Raw genomic sequence first — 19,777 nt, forward strand, 5'->3', positions numbered from 1 at the left:
GAGTCATCTCGGCCACTTTAAACTCCGAATTATCCCTATCATACAATGTCACCATAAAACATCTCTATGCCTTCAGGTTTGCCTTTATTGCCTTCACAAGTGACCGACTAAACTGCTGACTTGTACCCAACTGTGCCTTAGCCTTTCTTCCCTTGCAAATAAAGAGCTCTACCAATCTCCCATAAGTGGAGTTCACCAAAGAACAAACTGGAATGTTCCTGACACCCTTTAGCACTGAGTTAACATGCTCGAAAATATTTGTAGTCATATGGCCGAATCTACGACCCTCATCTCAGTGCTGAGTCCACTTTTCATACTTTATCCTGTTTGTCCAATCACATATTGCCGGGTCTTTAGTCCAAAGGATGTCAAACCAATAATGAAACTCGACCTCAGTCTTCGCATAAGCAGTGTTGAGTAGAAGCCTCCTGACATCCTTTTCCTTGAAACTCAATACAAAATTCGTTGCAACATGACTAATACAAAATGCACGATAAGCAGCAGGTGGATTCTATCCACCATCAGGTGCTTCCAACGTGGCCTTGATCCCATTGTGCCTATCGGAGATCACGAGAATGCCTGACTAAGGAGTCACATGTTGTCGTAAGTGAGACAAGAGAAAAGACCATGACTCAGCATTTTCACCTTCCACTAAGGCAAAGACAATATGAACGATATTAGAATTCCCATCTTGAGATATCACAACCAGCAACGTTCTCCCATATTTGCCATATAAGTGGGTCTTTTCAATACTGACCAACGGTTTACAATACTTGAATGCCTCGATACATAGTGGGAATGCCAAAAAAGTTGGTAGAAAAAAGCTGACTCACTGTCAACTTGGCCTCCAACTCGCACATGATTCGTCCTCAAAACTGCAACACTGCCTGACATCGTTATCTTCACACCGAGCACCCATCTTAGCAGCTCATTGTAAGCCTCCTCCTAATTACCATATATCTAAGCGACGACCTTCTGCTTGGCCAACCACACCCTCCAGTTCCTTGATGGACACATCCGCATCAGCTCTAATCATAGGAAGGATGAAAACAGATATCACATGATAATCAAGCTTCATGTGATCACTAGAAATGGAGGTGGCCAAACATGTATGAGATCCATTATACTTTCTGACCTTCCAGATACCCTTCTGCCGCCAAAGCGTGATCCGAATCAACTATCTGCAACTATTTCGGAACTCCTTACACTTGCCATAGTACTTGTCATGGTCCGACTCCACTTTGTACTCAACTGACTCCAGATGCTATGAGTCTTCACACATAAGACGACTTCCTTTATTCTAAAACTACTGTCTGACTTGGAACTCCCACATACCTGCACTCTCTTGTGAATGTCTCATGCCAAATTCAGATTCTACATCTGGTAACCCCCCAGTCTCATTGCATCCAAGTTCAGAGTTGAAAAGTGCGGCGGGTATTACTGAATTCCTGAGCTTGATGCTCCATGAGCCCCAACGGGAATACTCTTCCCTATATCATCATTGCTGTCATCAGCAATCGTGGCGGACTCCACATCATCCTCATCCCCTAGGATATCTTCCACCGTATCCGGTTCTCCAACTGAATCGGAAATATAACAGGAGTATTCATGTTAGCACCTAGTTCTGTGAACTCATCGCGGTGTAGATCATCTGCGAAAGACGGAGATACCACCAAATCTCTCCCAAGTGCAATTACATGCACAGATGAAGACGCAACAAAAGGGATTGAACCGGAGGCTGCTGCCGTTGGTAATGTGGATGATTCCAGTTCGATCTTCCTGAGTTAAAGACCACATCCACAAGCTTAGCCAATAGTTCAGGAATTCTCACCTCCGAAAATTGCCAACGACAGTGAAATAAAACTTGTAAATCCTCGTCACTGCCTATCACAAACGAGTCGTACTTCACCTCATTGCCGACAACAGAAATCGGAATTCGATAGTATAACTTCTCGATCCGTTTCATCCCATGCATTCCCAATTTCTGTAGTATGGTGTTCTGAAAATCAACAAGGCTCATAGAAGATCTGATAAAGATGCTCAACGGATCCTTATCAGTGAACTTTATTCCCGATCGCCTTTTTTTCTTAATCGTACATTTGTATTGCACAAGAACTAAAAACCTCTCTTCACTAGCCATTGTCAGTTTACCCTCAATTCAACATTCCACATTGTGACCCTATTTATATAGAACACGCATTCTAAGTAAATTGAATTTACCCGATTCGATTTTAATCATATGCATTGGTTTCCTATTAAATCGAATCAGGTAGATTCGAATTATAACCCTAAACCCACTAACATAAATCGAATTAACCTCATTTGAATTGTATGGATGAATGTTCACCAACATAAATTGAAACACCTTGTTTTGAATTGCATGAATTTAAATTCTTTAACATAAATCGAATCATGTTAATTCGAATATAATGTAGACTTAGCAAATCGAATTAGATTATTTCGATTTGCATTAACTGAAAATAAATCAAAATAACTTGTTTCGATTTATATAAAATTATGGCACTCACATCACATTTTTCATTCTAGAAAATCCATACAATTTTTTACTTCAATTCATTTCTTTATGTCATTTGCCCTAAATTTTATCTTTGGACTGTAAGTTAATACTCAAAATGACCCCTGAAATTTAACCACCGACGCAATTTAGCTCTTAAACTTTCAATTGACTCAAATTGTACCCTGAAATTTTGACCCATGCCTCAATTTGGCCCTTCCGACATTTTTCGTTACTGGAAAAGTGACTTGGCAATTTTAAATGATACATGGCACTATAACAGTTAGATGACATGGCCAAATTTTTTAAGACATCAATTTAACCCTTACAATTTGAACATAAAACTAGCGCAACCCCAATTCCCCTAGATCGTAGTAGTTAATATGTGTACTAAGTATACATGATAAGTTTATTATTATTAAAAAATTTTAAATGTTTTTATTTAATAAATATAAAATAAATCCATTAAAAATTTAAAATTTTTCATATTTTTAATAAAAAATTTATTAATTTATAAAGTTAACATGTCTCTTTAAGACACAAAATAGATAAACTTTTATTTTTATTAATGGCAAATAATTTTTGTATTTAGCATATTAGGAGCTTTCTTAGATAGGTAAAGTATATTTTGATTCATGGTGGTCCAAGATTCTTTTTGAATCATAACCAATGAAAATTTGAACTAATGGTTAAGATTCAAACTTTTTATTAATTATATAATAATTATATTTATATTTAAATATTTTAAATAGTAGTTTTATTTTAAAATTTTAATTTTGTCCTTTTTCTTCTTCTTCTTCTTCTCTCTCTCACTCTCGTTTCTGTACATCACTACGTCTGATTCAATTTCATTTGTTCTTTCCCTGACTCCTATTACAAATAACATAATATCACAGAATACACAATGAAAGGTCAAGAATGTTAGTTCTTATATTTTGTTTTTTCTATTACAACTGCTATTTTTTCTATTTTCTTTCTGTCACTGACTCATTTTTTTTCACATGTTTTACTTTTTAATCTCAAATCAACAAGTCTTTATTAACACCCAAAATAGTAAGTCTTAGGAGTCCTAATAAATATGGAAGTAAAATTTTTGGTCGATGCTTGACAAACTTAAAAGTTGAAATCTCAGAAAAAAAAAGACCCAAAATTTGCAATCTCCAATTGCAATGCTTAGTTACATATATAAGTGATAGAGTGCTAGGAAGGGTCATATGAAGAACAATTCATTGTCGAAAAGATTCATAGCGCCTCAACCTTCATGAATGCCAATGGCCACACCTGAAAAGGTTGGTAGAAGAACTCGAAATTTTTTTTATAGAAAAGATAATAAAAAAAAAGGATATTAATGACATTTTGTAAAATTATTTCATATTTTTTCTATAAAGACCATTAAGAACTAATAATTGGTTATAATATATTTTAGTGGTGCAATAGTACGTGTGATAATAACAATAGTGATTGTTGGAAGAAGATGTAAGAAGAGGAAGAAGATGTGAGAGGAAGAAGATGAAGATATTTATATAATTTATTATTTTATTTTATAATTTTTTTTTGTCTAACTGTTACATTTTATGTTCAAATTATGAGAGACTAATTGATACTTTAAAAAATTTGACTATATCATCTAATTGTTACAGTGACACGTGTTATTTAAAATTATCAAATCAATTTTTCGGTAATAAAAAATATCGAAAGAACCAAATTAAAATACGAATCAAAATTTTAAAATATAATTTAAATCAATTAACAATTTAAAGATTAGATTACATCGGAGGTCAAATTTAAAGTGATTCTCTTGAAATGCACTTCTTTTATTTGGACTGCACTTTTTTAACGCACTCATTTTTAATTTTACTCCAAATTAAACCTTTGATACACTTTTCTTTACCCTTAATCTTGGGAAACCTTTCTCTTTTTCTTTTTCTCCTTCCCTTTCCCTTTCCCCCTTTTAATTATCTGAAACCATTCTGGTCAGATATCTCTAAAAAGTAAAAGCCCTTTTCTTTTTTAGTGCATGTTTGGGCGCCATTATTTTGTTAAAAAAAAATCTTTTTTTAATGAAAAAAGATTTTTTTTTATTTTTTAACGTATTTAACAAATTTCTATTAGTAAAAGTAAAAATACTAGTAAAATAAAAAAAAGATCTTTTTTGAGAAGTTGTAATTTACATCTTTTTTTAAAAGATCTTTTTTTCTTAAAAAAAAAATATTTTTCGTGTAATAAATGAACAAAAAAGTATTTTTATATTGTGATACCCAAACATAATTAATAGATAAAAAAATATTTTTACATGAGATATCCAAACATAAAATTACTTTTACTTCTCTATAAGATCTTTTAAAAAAAGATAACTCAAAAAAAGATCTTTTTCAAAAGTTCACCCAAACAAGTCCTTAATTCTCTTGAAACCCTTGCCGCTTTATCTCCGAAAGACCAAACCCACACACTCTCATCTCTCAAACACTCGTTTACGGCGCCGGCACTGAACAGACGACGGCCATGGCAGGGAGGCGTCGAGTAACGGAAGCACGACAGGTAGAGAGCAACAGAACTGAGGAGGCGAGACGAGCTGCGACCGCGAGAAAGAGGTGCGGCACCAACTGATATGAGGTGGAGATGCGAAGATGCGATGGAGCTATGAAGTAGTCAAGCAGCGGAGGAGATAACTCAAATGAAAACTGACAACTTCAAACCTCTGCGACGCTGCGACGACACTCTTGGTATGCCTCTTCCCCCACTCTTCATTTGTAACTGATTCATCTCCACTCACCACTCCGTCTTCACATTCGAATGTCTCAGAATCTCTCCCTCTCTCTCCCTCTCTCTCTCTCTCTCATAACCACTCAGTCTGTCTCGGCCAAAACCGCTCATTCTCTGTTCTCAGTGACGAAGAACAGTGAAGAACGACAGGTTGGCCTTGGTGATGACCAACCGCGATGGAGAACTGAGATGGTAGTGACGATGAACCGAGACATTAGCACTGAACAGAGATCAATGGTGTGTATCTGGTTTTACGGTTTTTTTGAGGGTTTGTTCTGATTTTTGGAGTTCTACAATCTTTTGTAATTTTTGCTTCTTACTATGCTAGAGTTTTCTTTTTTATTTTGCATTTTGCTTTATGATTTTGCATCTTGCTTTGTTAGGGTTTGTTGATTTTGCATTTTGTTTTTGAATTTTGGGCATAAAACAGATGAAATCATCATGTTTTGTCTTGTTTTCTCGAAAGTTGTGTAGGATATGTGAGATAGTGTTGTGGTTAGGCTTGGTTAAAATTATATGTTGTATATTTGAACCAGAAAGTTAATGTGTTTTGTTGAGGTTAATACTTCCATTCCTTATAGTACTTTAGTTCTTTTTTAGGATAATTTTGCAAAACTTTAGCATGGAATTGAAACAGTTTTGGACTAATTTAACATACAATCGATGGGCAAAAAAATTGTCTTAGCTTAGCTGTTTCAGCAGCAAATTGCTGTAGTCTTGGCTAAGAAATTTTTAATTGGTGATTGCTATGCATGCTACTTTTATTGTTTCAAATCTAAATTTTAATACGAGTTTCATCTATTTTGTTGTTTGGAATAGTATGATGATCATATATATTTTAGTATTTTAACTCAGTTGCTGATGTTATTATTTTGGTTTAATTAATTTCTATTTACACCTTTCTTTTGTGCAAATAAATACCACTGCTTGATGACCTTTGAGAATGATTAAAGTTAAGAAATAAAACTAGCTAGAAAAGGGGCTAAGAAATCAAAAGCTAGTTGCACCTTTGAAAGACCTTTTTTTTTAAACTTCTTAGAAGTGCAAGTATTTTTGCGGCAGCCCCGCTGACCTCCACTTCCTCATTGGTGGCAGTTTTTCCTTCTAGTATAGCATGTGTTTCTGTTACTTTTTCTTTTCTTAAGTTTATTAATCCTCTGCTAGGTTAAGTTAACTTCTTAAGATGCCAATATAGTGAGATCTTTGTTCTTGTTGTTTACTTTGTTAGTTGTTGTTTGGGGATTGGGGTATTTTTTGAGGGTAAAGAGAAGAGAAGAGAAGAGAAGAGAAGAGATGTTGAACATTAAGAGGGTTTTCAATGCTGTTTCGAATTATCAAAAAAGAGGAGGGGGAGAGGCTACTCACCCTGTAGGAGGATGTGGTTACAGTTGCCCAAAAACTGCTGCATTCAAGGTACATGGAATGGTTCTATCATGCTTCTTTTTATTACTTTTGTTTTATATTTGTGGTACATAAATATAAAATGTATTATCTGCTTATTACTGGTGGATGCTGCTAGTACCGTACTACCGATTATGTCACTGATAATGCTGCTTGATGTTCGTGTCACTGCTGGTGTTGCTGGCTATTCGGTAGCTGCTATAGCTCCTGGTAAGTGTCTATCTTGCCCTTTCTTGCTGAAATTGCAAATGTTCTTGTAATGTAAGTTAGATTTTGAACTATTTGTATAGTTAGTAAAAGCAAATGGAATAGATCTGGTTTGTAATTTGTTGGTTAGATAAATTTGATCCCTTTTTGTCATCGTTCTTCAGTATTGAATATGAAATGGAAGACACAATAGTATAAATTTTTTATGGTTGTTGAATATCCCTTCATGGTTTCTTCAGCTTTATTGCTTAATGCTGAATGCCTTGATTAGTAAATTCAATAGGATTCATTGAGTGCTTATGGTAAGGAATGACTGTGCCAGGTTCTTGATGAATTGGAATACTATTATCTTGGCTTCAAAAAATTTATTTTGATGAAATCACTTTTTATCTCCTTTATTTGTTTAAATCTAATGCGTCTAAGTTCAAAAGTACAGTTACATTATATATGTATATATAGAATGTGCTCCCCTTACCCCTTCCAATCAATTGTAGTATGAGGAGGCATTATCCTAGTATATAAAAGAGACAATGAAAGGGATTTGTGGGATTTAATTAAAATTTGATTAAATTTATAAATTGAGAAGAGTAAGTATGGGAATGGGTCACATGCTTAGACATATATAAGAGTCTACCTGATTTTGTGGTTTTCTTGCTTTTTTTATTCTTATTTTTTCACGGACTGTGGATAATGTAAAATTAAACATAATTGTTTATTGTTGTCTCTGTTAGTATTTTCATTTTATATACTCTACATGTATTCTGATATTTGGGATAATCTTGTATCAATGTCTATTTAGGATAATTGGCTTGCCAAAGCTTCCGTAGGAATTCCTATGTTCCATGGCATATTGTTCTTACTCTCTTTTTTTTTTCACTGATTCTGATTGTTCAACTTCATAGCTTGTGATTTCTTGCCATCAATTGTCCTAGCCACAGTCACGTTTTATATGAATCTTCTTTTATAGGTGTTGGATTATTGCCACTCTCAAGGAATAATGCATTTGGATGCAATGTCACTTAATGTAATGGTTGACCCTAAGCAGCGCAAGCTTCAATTCGCCTAATAGATTGGGAGCTTCCAGAGTTGTATAATAGACACATTACTCTTCCTTAGTCATTAAGCATTTTATAGATACATCTTTTATTATTGCTCTAGTGCTATCCATGTTCCTTTTCATGGACGTTGGTCCAAATTTTTTTCCATTGAATAATTTTTATTTATTAATGTTATGAGTTTAGGTTACAAATTTAAAGAATACATAATATTATGTATTTTTTATTTTATAATATTTGACTAATATAATTAAAAATACAATATATATGTAATCATATTATTAAGAGAGATATTTTTAAACATTACTAAATATTAGCTTTTAGAAAAGAAGATTACAATATACATAAGGAAATTTAAAAAAACAAAAAAGGTGAGAAACATAATGTTACACTTATATAGGGTAGTTATAGATATACAACATTGTTACATTTTTAAGGTGTTGTATTAGTAAAGATAAGAGTAATCTATTCTTTTGAATGGTAAGCATGAGTGATAAAAGCATGAGTGATGAAAAGCATAGCATTTGGTTTTTAAATACATCACTTTAAAAGTAGCTTATTCTAGTCTATACAAAAAAAATATACATATGAGAATATGTAACATTTGAATAGACAACTCTCACTAAAGGCGTCTCTAAACTTAAATAAGTGTAGTTTTTGACAAAAATATCTTTTTTTGTCATATTTAGCTACACTTTTAAGAGTAATTGAATGAATGATTTTTTTTTTTTGTAGTGATATGACTTATTTAATATGAAGATGGTTTCCATGGCTACTGTTGCTATATTGTTGACCCTACAACGAGGGAACAACAAGTCGCAAATGGGATTAATGTTAAATACGTTTTAATTAGTGTAAGTAAAAGCGGTTAATCCGTGTAACTGGATAACGAAATTTAACAGGAAAATAATATTTGTTTAACATTAAACAATGCAAGGACACAACATAAGTGGCCACACTCACCAAAGAAGATGACACTACAAGAGATCTCTAACACATCTTCTAAAAAATGAATTTGGATCTTTTAAATTGAGGGGAATGATAAAGTGATAAAATAAGAGATTAATTATCGTTGAATTTATAATATCCTCATTTGTGAGTCCATTATCTTAATTTAAAAATGATTAACTCTTCACTTTATCATTTTACTAACTCTTTCATTTTAGAGGAGTCTAATCCTTCAAAAATAAGTCGATTTTTTTAAAACTATTTAAATAAATAGTTTTGTTATATATCTACGTTTTTTTGGCAATTAAATCTAACTAAGTTGGTTCAAACCTAATAAAAATTAATTTCATTAGTGAGAGCGTGAATACACACTCCAACTATCCCTACTAATGCAAATGTTTGTATCCTGTGTTCTCTCTCCTCCTTTTTCTTTGCATTCCTCCTTCTTCGCGAGTTTTCTCTTCATTGTCGTTCTTTTATGGTTGTTGTTGTCACGTTTCTTTTTCTTTTCCTCCTCCTCATATTGGTGATTTTGCAGTATTATGTATTTATTCTTCTTCTTTGTTTGATTTTTCTTGTTTTTGTTCTTGTTAAAAGAGTAAAATAAAAAAAATTATAAGAAGATGAAACAAGAATGAGAAAATGAAGAAGAAGAAGAAGAAGAAGAAGAATATGAAGAAGATGATGATGATGAAAAAGAGTTTTGAGTTATGCATAATTTGTCAAAAAATAGTACCGAAACTTCTTAATTATCATACAAGTTTCTCAATTTTATCACCAAATTTTTTTAACGGTGACACAAGTTGTAGTTAAGAGGGTGAAACAACAATTATAAAGAAGGCCGTGCGCAATAAATTGGACTTGGTTGTAGAGCTTTTCTGTTCTAACAATCCCAGCTAAGGAAACAAGAGGGGTATAGTCAACAACAAGCCAACAATGCAAGCATATTTAAATTACATTCTATCCTAATTAATTGTCATTAATTATTAATTATTTAAAATTTATTTTTTAAAAATACAAAATTAATGATTATTAATTACTTCTTTTTACTTTAATTTATCTTTTACCATTTATTATGCAAACCCTAATTTCTCTTTAAAAAAAATGTCCAAATTCCAAAAAAAAAATACTAAAACATAAGATAAAGAATCATTCAAATCCGAAGAAAAAAAATATACAAAACCTAAAAAAAAGAATCATCCAAAACTAATAAAAAGAATCATGCGAAATTTAGGATAAAGAAACAAAAAAAAATAGTTAAAAGAATAATTTAAAATCAAATAGGAGAGGAGAAGAAGAAGATCGTAAGGTGACCGGCGACGATATCTTGGACGGTGTTGCATGTACGGTGGGAGATTCGTGGTGGTGCGTGTAAGAACCGCGATTAATTAGCTGCTTAATTAAATTAAATTAATTGCTCAAAATAGGATCCAAAATTTAGAATATTAATTAAAAAATTTTAATATGATTTTTAGACTCAATAGATTTTTCTGAGTTGGAAGATGTAATTTTCTGCAGAAAATTGTGTAAAACGCATACCGGTAAATTAGCCGGCAGTACCGACTTAAATCTGTCCGGTACTGTATAAGAGCAGTAAAACTTAGGAAAATAATTAAAGTTAAAAATCGGGTACTAATTTTAAAGATTGGCCCCAAAGTTGGGCCAAATGAGCCAAAAGCGTTAACGGGTTGGATCGGGCCCAAATTGGACCCAAACTCAACATATAAATACCCATAAGTGAAGGTCATTCAGCTCATTCACCTCTCATGAACACAAATTCCACCTGCTAGGTTAAGAGTGAAAGGAGAGGGAAGAGTTACTATTCACTTCATCACTCTTTTGATCATAACTCGAGTTACAGTACTTCGATTCGCGTGCCGTTTGCGGCTACGCGAAACTCTCGCTGAGCTCATCACTTTCAGCTAGGTATTGTGATAAGCTTCTCGAAAATTTCTGCCCAGTTTTCAGCCATTGTGAATTTCAAAATTTTAAGTTTGGTTTTTGAGAGATTTTTGTGATTTTTGGTGTTTAAGTACACTCTAACACTTGGTTGCTATTGAGTTTTGCCCTCAAAATTGTTAGATAAAGTAAGAATGTCTTAAACCCTTATGAATTTATGATTTTGGTAAATCCTAGGTATTAATTATGATGAATTAATTGTGTATAGCTTGGAAATTATGATTATTGAAATTTTTGGATTGTGTATGATGGCTTGATTGAACTTGAAAACTTGTGAAAGCTTGGTTGGGGTCAAATTTTGGTGTTTAATTTATATTGGGAATCGGCCAAGGTATGGTTTCGATTTTCTCTATATAATATGTAATATTTCTGGACACTTAGGCTAGTGGACTTTAGGATAGAATTGGATTGATTGTTGATAATTATTGAAACGAGATTGTTGTTCATAAAGGGTGTTGATTTTGAGTTAATATTACATAATGATGAATTATTGATGTTGGGCTATGATTGGTGGTGGATGACTATTATGATAATGATGGGTGGTAAGTGATGAAATTATGTATGAGAAATTATTGATGTGTGACGTTGTTGCATATTGTTTGAGAGATTAATAAATTGAATGATGATTAGGTGTGAAAATGATAAAAATGTGAATTATAGGTTGTGGAATGAATTTGAAGATATATGAATATAATTTAGATACATTAGGACTGGTTTGGATGTAGAGCAATTGGTTTTGAATTGAGAGATTGGTGAGATTGAGTTTTTAAGGTTTTTGGTAAAAATAGATTTTGGGCCAATTTTGGGCCAACTTTGGCAGATCATATATTGAGCTACAATTTTTGAAATTGATTCAATTTTATATCAAATTAAAGATAATTTAAAGAGCTTTAAAACGACATAGATTTCATGGAATTTGGAATTTTGTAGAAAAAGATATGATCATTAGAAGTTGGTGTCAAAAAATTGAATTTTGTGATGTTACAGAAATTGTGAGTTCTGGTTTGTGTGTCCACGCACACTGTTGTGCGCGTCCTCTGAGCAGGGCCATGTTTTAACTTGTGCGTACGCACACTTGTGGGCGTAAGTGTGCGCACGCACACCCTGTAATTTTTAGAAAACGTGCATACGCACACTCCGGTGCGTACGCACACACAGGAATATGCCTACTGCTAAGAGCGTTCGCACACTCTGGTGCGCACACACACCCTGCAAAATTTGCAAGTTGTGCGTATGCACAAGCTGGAAAGTGCATTCTGTTGAGGGCGTCCGCACATATTCATGCGTGCACGCAAAACGAAAATTTTACTTTATGTGTGTACGCACACTTCTATGTGTACGCACACATTAAGAAAATTCTTCTAGGCGTGCGTACGCACAACCTTATGCGTACGCACACTGTCCTGTTTTCAATGAAAACCTTGTTTTTAATCGTTTTACCTTTCCAGCAAGTTTGTAAGCTTCCGTAATGCTTATCTAGGTTTCCTTATCTTGTTCTTAGGATTTGAAACATAGAGAGTGCTCTAAGTGAGTTTAATTAGATATTTTCTTGTAGAAATTTTTAGAAAACGGAGCCTTAGGTTTTTGGAGTACTGAGGATAGATTAGTTGAGTGAGATGGAGGAGTACTGTAATGATGTTTAAGGTAATGAGTTGTGGATTTACGGATTGATAGTGTTTGAGACGAGTCTAGGACTCGGAGTGGAATGATGGCTTTTCTGAGTATTGAAAATGATTTCTGAAAATCCACTGACATATTACTTTATACTAAGAATTGTTGAGACGCTATGCGCCTGGCAAAGACGGTGGTTAATCCTTCTTACATTGAGATGTGAGGTCTGTGGTAGAGTATCCCACTCGCATCCTTTCGGATCACAGGAGTGTGCCCGACATTATATCCGTGGGGGTTCCCGTAGCTATATTCATGATCGAAAGGCGACATTCCTATGGGAATGTGTCAGGTTGGCAGTTGAACCGACAATGTGATATCACAGCCAAATAGGACAGACATTCATCATGTGCATATTCTATATGTTTGCTTTCTTTGCCGACTTGCATTGTTTGCCTAACTGTATAACATGCTTAATTGCTTCTTGAATTACTTGATATATATGATTATACTTGTGTTTTACTTGCATTGCTATTACTTGTATTTTCTACTGGGATTGAGGAGGTTCGGAAGGCGGTGGCGATGGAATCGCATGGAGGTTAGGCTGGTGAAGGCTTGGGACAACGGTGATCTGATAGTTTAGAAATTCCCTAAATTAGTTGACCTGTGTTAAGGATTTGTTTATCTGTTTTATAAGCTTGAATATTTATGATTGATATAAAATTTTAGGATTATCTTTTGCGTCCTGGAGTCTTATATCTTACATTACTGGACACTGTTACCATACTGAGAATCTCGGTTCTCATACCATATTCTGTTATTGTTTTTCAGATGCAGGTCGTAACTCACCTCGGTGTGTTACGTGATGGTGACAAAGCGGACGATTCTTATCCCATTTTGGATATTTTGTTTAGTACTCTCACTTTTGTATTTATATTTGCCTTAGAGGCTTACTTTGAGAAAGATATGTATTATGTTTTAACTTTTAAAATTCTGTACGTCAGTATATAACTAGTCAGCCTAAACTCCGCAGGCTGCGACTAGTACTTTATGACTTTTATACTCATACATCTACTTATACGTTGTTATTTTGTATCTATATCTTGTACCTTTATGCTTTTAGTTTCGTGTGAACGTTTTGTGCTTTTGTAACTCTGTTTTGAACTTATTCCTTCATCGGGCTTCTAGCTTTACAATATATATATATATATATATGTTATTGTATAAGCCTTAAAATTGTTGTGACCTTTAGTTATTCTTTGCTTTATGGTATGAGGTGAGACTTAGGATAATTAGGGGGTTACAGCGCGTTGCGAGGAGAAAGCCACGGAGGCCGCGCATCGTGAGTGGAGAAGTCGCCATGGATCTTAGTAGTTGATCGCGCGTCGTGAATGGGGGATCGCCGGTACAGATGCGTCGGAATGGTGGACGACAGCGACAGAACGCGTGGAATAGGCCGTGCAGCGCGACGGTGGTCGGTGGGCAGCGACATCGAAAATGTGTGGAGACGGCGGATTTGTGAAAAGAGAAATTTGACTGTTTCCAAATGAATGGAAAGAGATTAGGTTTTTTATGAATTATTTTTATTGTGTATTATAAATGTGATTAGGATAAATATAAAAAAAATCTTTTTTAAATTTTAAATTTTGATTTTTAAATTTTTATTTATTTATAAAATTTAAATTATAATAGAATTGGCTTATGTTCACTTATAGAAAAGTTATTTCCTTCTACTTTTCCTTCTAATATGTATTTATAACTTGATTTGACAAAGTTACTTGGAACCTAATCAAAATTTAAATTTGTCTGATATTAACTTATCGAAAAATTTATTAATAATTTGTCCAAAATATTATTTTTGATATAACACTTTTATGGTGATAAAGTCATGCCATTTGGAAAATTACTATCACATTTTTTTTTTTTTTGGGATCATTTTGGATTAAAAATGGCCATAATCTCCGTAGACGGTATCTTTTGGTTCGATTATATTACATGTCGTCATTGAAGGGTTGCATGTGTTTAATTTTTACGGCTAAAATTGAAATATGGTCACTTTTGCATACTGTATGTTTATACAACCTATTCAGAGAAATCTTGGTATTCCGTATAAAACAAACTCAATGGCTTCACAGAAAGTTATGACAGTGAGCAAATAATTTGAATATCTTGTTGCTCCTTAAGAAGTGTCATGAATTTTCATACCTACTACTTGAGAGAGAGTACACCTGCTATTTCATAAATGTCATATAAAACTCATAATAAGGAGAGACTTAACACAGAACTATAGCTAAATACATTATTTAAATCAAATTAAATATGTACCATCTTTCCTAACCATTTTCTTTCATTTGATATCATAGTTTATTAATATAAAAGTTAATTGATGAGGTTTGAAATTTGGAGCACTCGTTAAATAATCTTTCATTTTTATAAATGATTAAATTAATCTTCAATTTTACAAATGATGATTTTCTATCTTTAATTTAAGGTTTAATTGCCAATGAGTTATAGCTCAAATGGCATAGACTCCCCATACTCAATTAAGAGGTCGTGGGTTCGAGTCACATATGAATGATAATAGTCACCAAAAAAAAAATTTAAGGTTTAATTACTCTGTTGGTCCCTATAGTTTTGTAAAATTTTCAATTAGGTCTCTATACTTTTTTTTCTTTTAATTGGATTCTGCACAATTTTATATTGATTAAGTTAATTAGATTCATTTTGGCTAATTATTTTATATTGATATAGAGAGTAAAACAAGTTTAATAACCAATTTGATACAGAAATAGATTTCTTCAATTTATATTTTTAAAGTGGATCAAAAAAATATCTAAAAAAATATTTAATAATAAAAAAGCACACTTTGTCAAATAATTAAAAAAATTGAGAATATCTATTCTTATATTCTATGTAATCACTATATTAATAGGAATTGAATTAGAAAATAACAAAAATTAACTACTTATAGATTTACTCTCTTGCTCCTCCTTTACTCTGTCATTCAAAAAGTAAAGGAAAGATTATTAATATATTATAATTAAATAATTAAGCATCCAAAGATGTTCTAGAAGAGTACAAATTGAAAGAAGAAAGTTTTGGAGTATTCAAATTAGGCCCGCTTTCCAAGCCATCCTTCTACAGTATCATCCTCTGTGTTTACATGTGTATTTATATGCATTATATTTTTTATAATAAATTAATAAAAGTTTTTATAGTAGAATAATTAAATTTATTTACAATAATATTTATACATTAAAAATTAATTATCAATATATTTTTATATTTGTATTTATATTTTGATTATAAATATAAATTTAGTTAATTATATTATTTATAAATTTGTTTCCTATAAATATGCACATACGTTATTATTTTATATTATTTTTTATTATGATTGAAATATCAAAAGAGATTAACTATAAAAAAAAAAGTTTACTCTCTTTTTTGGGTTAAGACTAGTACTAATAAAAACGATTTAATAAAAAAAAGGCATATAAATTGTTTATCTCTACATATCTCTTTAAAGAAGAACTTTTTGATTTGTTTAAATTTTTGTTTTTATTTTTTTTATCTTATGCTATTTTTTTCTTTTGGAATAATAAGGATGGAACTCTACACCTTTTGATCATAGAAGCCTTGATTGATATCATGTCATAAAATCTTTCTCATATAAGTTTATATTAAGTTGATACATAAAAAAATATACATAAATAATTATATCACTAACATTCAATATACATTTTTATATTAGTAAAGCCTGACTGATTTTGTGTCCCATGTAACATTATATTGCTTGAGATAATTAATTGACACAAACAAATTGTTCCCAGTATTTACAATGTATTGAGTTACCAAAGAACATAAATAATTTCACCATGCATGCTTTTACATTTTCCCTTACATTTAATTTGTGTTATGAGAGTGAAAGATGAAACACATATACATGCATATGCTAATGCTGCTGCACTCTGAAGAAAATGGTTAAGAAAGAAAATAAAAAATAAAAAACACAAAAGCTATATATATATGGTACCTTCATCCTTGCTGCACGTTCATAATGATAACCCTACAATATATGAGGTCATAGCTTACATCCAATTCACCAGCGATCTGTTTATGTTTGTGTGAAACATGTCTTTCAAACTGAGGTCACATGATCCCTAGCATTAAATTAAGTGTCTCTTATTGTTATTTTTCCTCTTATACATCCAACCAGGTATTTTCAATGTGACACTGCTGTGTTTCCAACATATATAATAATATTATTGTGTGAAGTACAAGTAGTAATTGAATAATTAACTGCTCAAAGGAAAAAAGAGCATAATAATTCATCAAAATTATCTACTTTTTGTAAGGTATGGTCGGGGAACATGGAAACATGAACTACCAAACTACTATGTATTATTTTCACTCATGAGTTAATCAGCTTCTTCCAAGGATTGAGACACAATATTTGTAGACAACAAATTTTTTTGTTTGAGGTTGTGGATGCCTGGTTGAATTTTATCGTAATTATATTGTTAAAGATATAATTATCTATGTGTTTTCTTTTATGAATTTAAGCTTTTAATAAAAATGGTACTATGATATGGTATCAAAATTTTTATAACGGAAAAGTTTAGAATTTCATTCTTATTACACTTCAAAAAAAAAATTTAAGATAAGACAAATTAAAAGAGAAAGAAAACTAATGTAAAAAAGTTATATCAAATTTAAAAGAGGTTCTTTCGTTGAGGAGCACATTAAAAATATAATTATTAATGTATTTTTTTCTATCCATTTAAATTTTTAAAAAAATAGTACCATAACATAAATATATATTTTGTATTTACTTTTTGAGTTTAGTTAACATGTGATTTTACCATTTAAAAAATTTTGTATAGAGAAATATAAAATCTAAACTTTTAATGATTTTATTGTTTGTTTATTAAAATAAATAATTTAAACTTTTTGTTTATAATTTTAGAATATATGTTAGTTAATTTTTTTTATAGAAAGAATAAAAATGCTAAATTTTTAATCACAAAAAATATAATATTATTTATCTTAAAAATTTAAATGTTTAAGTTAAAATATATACATGAATTATTATATATCAGTCTTAGTTTGGTGTTTTTACTTTTTATTGAGTAAGATAGAGAGCAGACACGTGAGTTAATAAGTTACGCGGTGTGTGATGCAATGCCTTAATTATGTTGTACCATAAAGTTAGTTTCTTTTGGCTTCACAATGAATATTAAGCATGCAGCTAGCATAGTCGTACCTTCTAAATGTTACAACACGCAAACTTATTGTTATGAGTTATGACACTGAAAGATGACAACGAATTAAAGGTTACCGTTGGGAATTTGATTCATATATACAAGGATGAATTAAATCTCATTTTATTTTTTCTCCACAATTAATTTTGCATAATATATACACGTATACCTACAAGTTTGTTGTTAATCTATAAACTAATTTATGTTTTTAACGGATTCAGCTCCTCCAACTCCAAGGTGCATGCCAGATTTTAAAGAGTAAATTGCAGTTTTTGAACCAAAATGAAATATATTGGTCTACCTTTAATTAAAATCCTATTGTGCTTATACAAAGATTTATAAAAAAAAAAAATTACATCATTTTCTTTGAAACAACCGATATTTTTTAAAGTTCGAATAAAAAGCCAACTGTTTTTAGTTAATTTCAATAAACTTTTTTAAATTATATTTATATCCAAATTTAAATTTTAAATTCTAGTTGTAAATTCTAAATCTTAATCAGTTAACCCTAAATTCTCCAAAAAAAAAAAAAATTTAACAGATAATTTTACAGTAAAAGAAATTCAGTATTGGTACTTAATTAAAAATTGGTTTCTTATATTTATTCATCTTGGGCTTTATAGCAACAGTTTTATCTGGGTTGAGTAAGACTATTTAGACAATTTATTCTTATGAATTTTAACACAGTTGTATACCTAAATTAAAGCCAAAGTCTTTGTTGGTTCATAAATTAGTTATTAAAGCCTCTCAACAGTTGAGCTAAGTTATATGATTGGTATCAATAGCTTAGATTTTTAAGAAAAGAAAGAAAAAAAAAAAAAGAATTTACTATGTATATAGTGTTCCGAAATATGGTTTGCAATAGGTAAAATTTCCATCTGAAATTAATTATTAAGAAGATCTGTTTAAATCTTTTGTGGGGATGTATTTGTTGTAATTTTGTTTGTATTGTTTAGGATTAATGATTAATACAAGAGATTCTATTGCAAAGATATATGGAATCGTTAGATTAAGAAAACGTCAAGTAGGAAGAGAGAAAAGAGTTACGGATTTGAAGGACTTGAAAAGAAATGGTTCCATTTTGGTATTTTGCAATGACATGCTTAAAGTAGAGCCTTTATTTGGAAAGAATTGAAAGGAATAATCAATGGTTAATGGAAATGCACGTTGGGCCACACTTAGACTGATTTGTGTGTTTTATTCACCTATTCATAGAAACCGAACCTTTTCTAATCTCTCTCTCTCTCTCTCTCTCTCTCTCTCTCTCTCTCTCTCTCTCTCTCTCTCTCTCTCTCTCTCTCTCTCTCTCTCTCTCTCTCTCTAAAACACACACATATATGAAAATTCATTGATTCACATTTTATTTATTATTGAATAGGCTATAAATTTTATTTTATTTTTTGATCTTTATCTTATTTGATGATAGCTAAATTATAAATCAATGAAATGAAGGGTGAATAATTGTTGCATTTGGTATATAAAATATGTCATAAAATATTGAGACAAAATAAAATTTTATTTGTTTGTTTTCTCTATCTCTAATTTTAAATTCATCTCGTTAATTATATCTCTATTAAATTAATGATTAGGTGAATTTAACTCAAATTTAAAATTTAGTTCATAACACAGAGATATCTCATATTTATAAATTCTTAAAAAAATTTATATTTAAAAGATGTGAGATTTATAATACACTCTTTTTATGTATAGAAATAATCGTCTGAAATGTGAATATTTATAGGTCGATGACTCAACAATATTAAATAAGATAGGTTCTAATATTATATTAAAATTGAGATTAGATGGGACTAATTCAACTCTAAAAACTAACTCTTAGTTAAACAAAAATATGTTATACTTACAAACTTCCTAAAAATCACATTTTTAAGAGATGTGAGGCTCGTAACTATCTCTAATTCTATTTTAAATTTGTACGATGTTTTATTTATTAAACACAACTTGAAATATGCATATTTAGATAACAAAAAGAAGTTTTTGTAAGCACATAAAGCTTAATAATCGCAATATGTTTGGAGTTGTTTATTTTCCTTACTAAT

The 19,777-nt window shown here is 31.3% G+C and overlaps 2 protein-coding genes across 2 annotated transcripts; one reads left to right on the plus strand and one right to left on the minus strand.

Moving 5' to 3' along the window:
• Nucleotides 1–583: 583 nt before the first annotated feature.
• Nucleotides 584–2,140, minus strand: LOC148567230 (uncharacterized). Its single transcript, XM_088484539.1, has 5 exons — nt 1,896–2,140; nt 1,619–1,779; nt 1,442–1,580; nt 954–1,028; nt 584–752 (listed from the first exon to the last, which is right to left on the minus strand). Exons 1-5 carry the CDS (start codon nt 2,138–2,140, stop codon nt 584–586), a joined length of 789 nt encoding a protein of 262 aa, XP_088340665.1.
• A 2,746-nt stretch (nt 2,141–4,886) lies between these two features.
• LOC107639258 (uncharacterized) lies at nt 4,887–8,242 on the plus strand. The gene is made up of 4 exons (XM_088483011.1): nt 4,887–5,238; nt 6,507–6,691; nt 6,798–6,889; nt 7,854–8,242. The coding sequence occupies exons 1-3, from the start codon at nt 5,190–5,192 to the stop codon at nt 6,834–6,836; spliced, it is 273 nt and encodes a 90-aa protein (XP_088339137.1). The 5' UTR covers nt 4,887–5,189; the 3' UTR covers nt 6,837–6,889; nt 7,854–8,242.
• The last annotated feature ends 11,535 nt before the right edge of the window (nt 8,243–19,777 follow it).

Source organism: Arachis ipaensis, chromosome B4, assembly GCF_059453495.1.
Source record: "Arachis ipaensis isolate K30076 ecotype BB chromosome B4, ASM5945349v1, whole genome shotgun sequence".
NCBI classification, from domain to species: Eukaryota; Viridiplantae; Streptophyta; class Magnoliopsida; order Fabales; family Fabaceae; genus Arachis; species Arachis ipaensis.

Bases quoted from the DNA above. Each gene is read 5' to 3' on its own strand.
- LOC148567230 (XM_088484539.1), bottom strand. From the start codon at position 2,140: ATGGCTAGTGAAGAGAGGTTTTTAGTTCTTGTGCAATACAAATGTACG. The intron at 1,029-1,441 runs GTAATACCCGCC...TCCTATGATTAG, and splicing joins GCATCAAGCTCAGGAATTCA to AGCTGATGCGGATGTGTCCA. The intron at 753-953 runs GTAATTAGGAGG...ACCGTTGGTCAG, and splicing joins GGTCGTCGCTTAGATATATG to TATTGAAAAGACCCACTTAT.
- LOC107639258 (XM_088483011.1), top strand. From the start codon at position 5,190: ATGAAAACTGACAACTTCAAACCTCTGCGACGCTGCGACGACACTCTT. The intron at 5,239-6,506 runs GTATGCCTCTTC...TTACTTTGTTAG, and splicing joins ACGCTGCGACGACACTCTTG to TTGTTGTTTGGGGATTGGGG. The intron at 6,692-6,797 runs GTACATGGAATG...GGATGCTGCTAG, and splicing joins CAAAAACTGCTGCATTCAAG to TACCGTACTACCGATTATGT.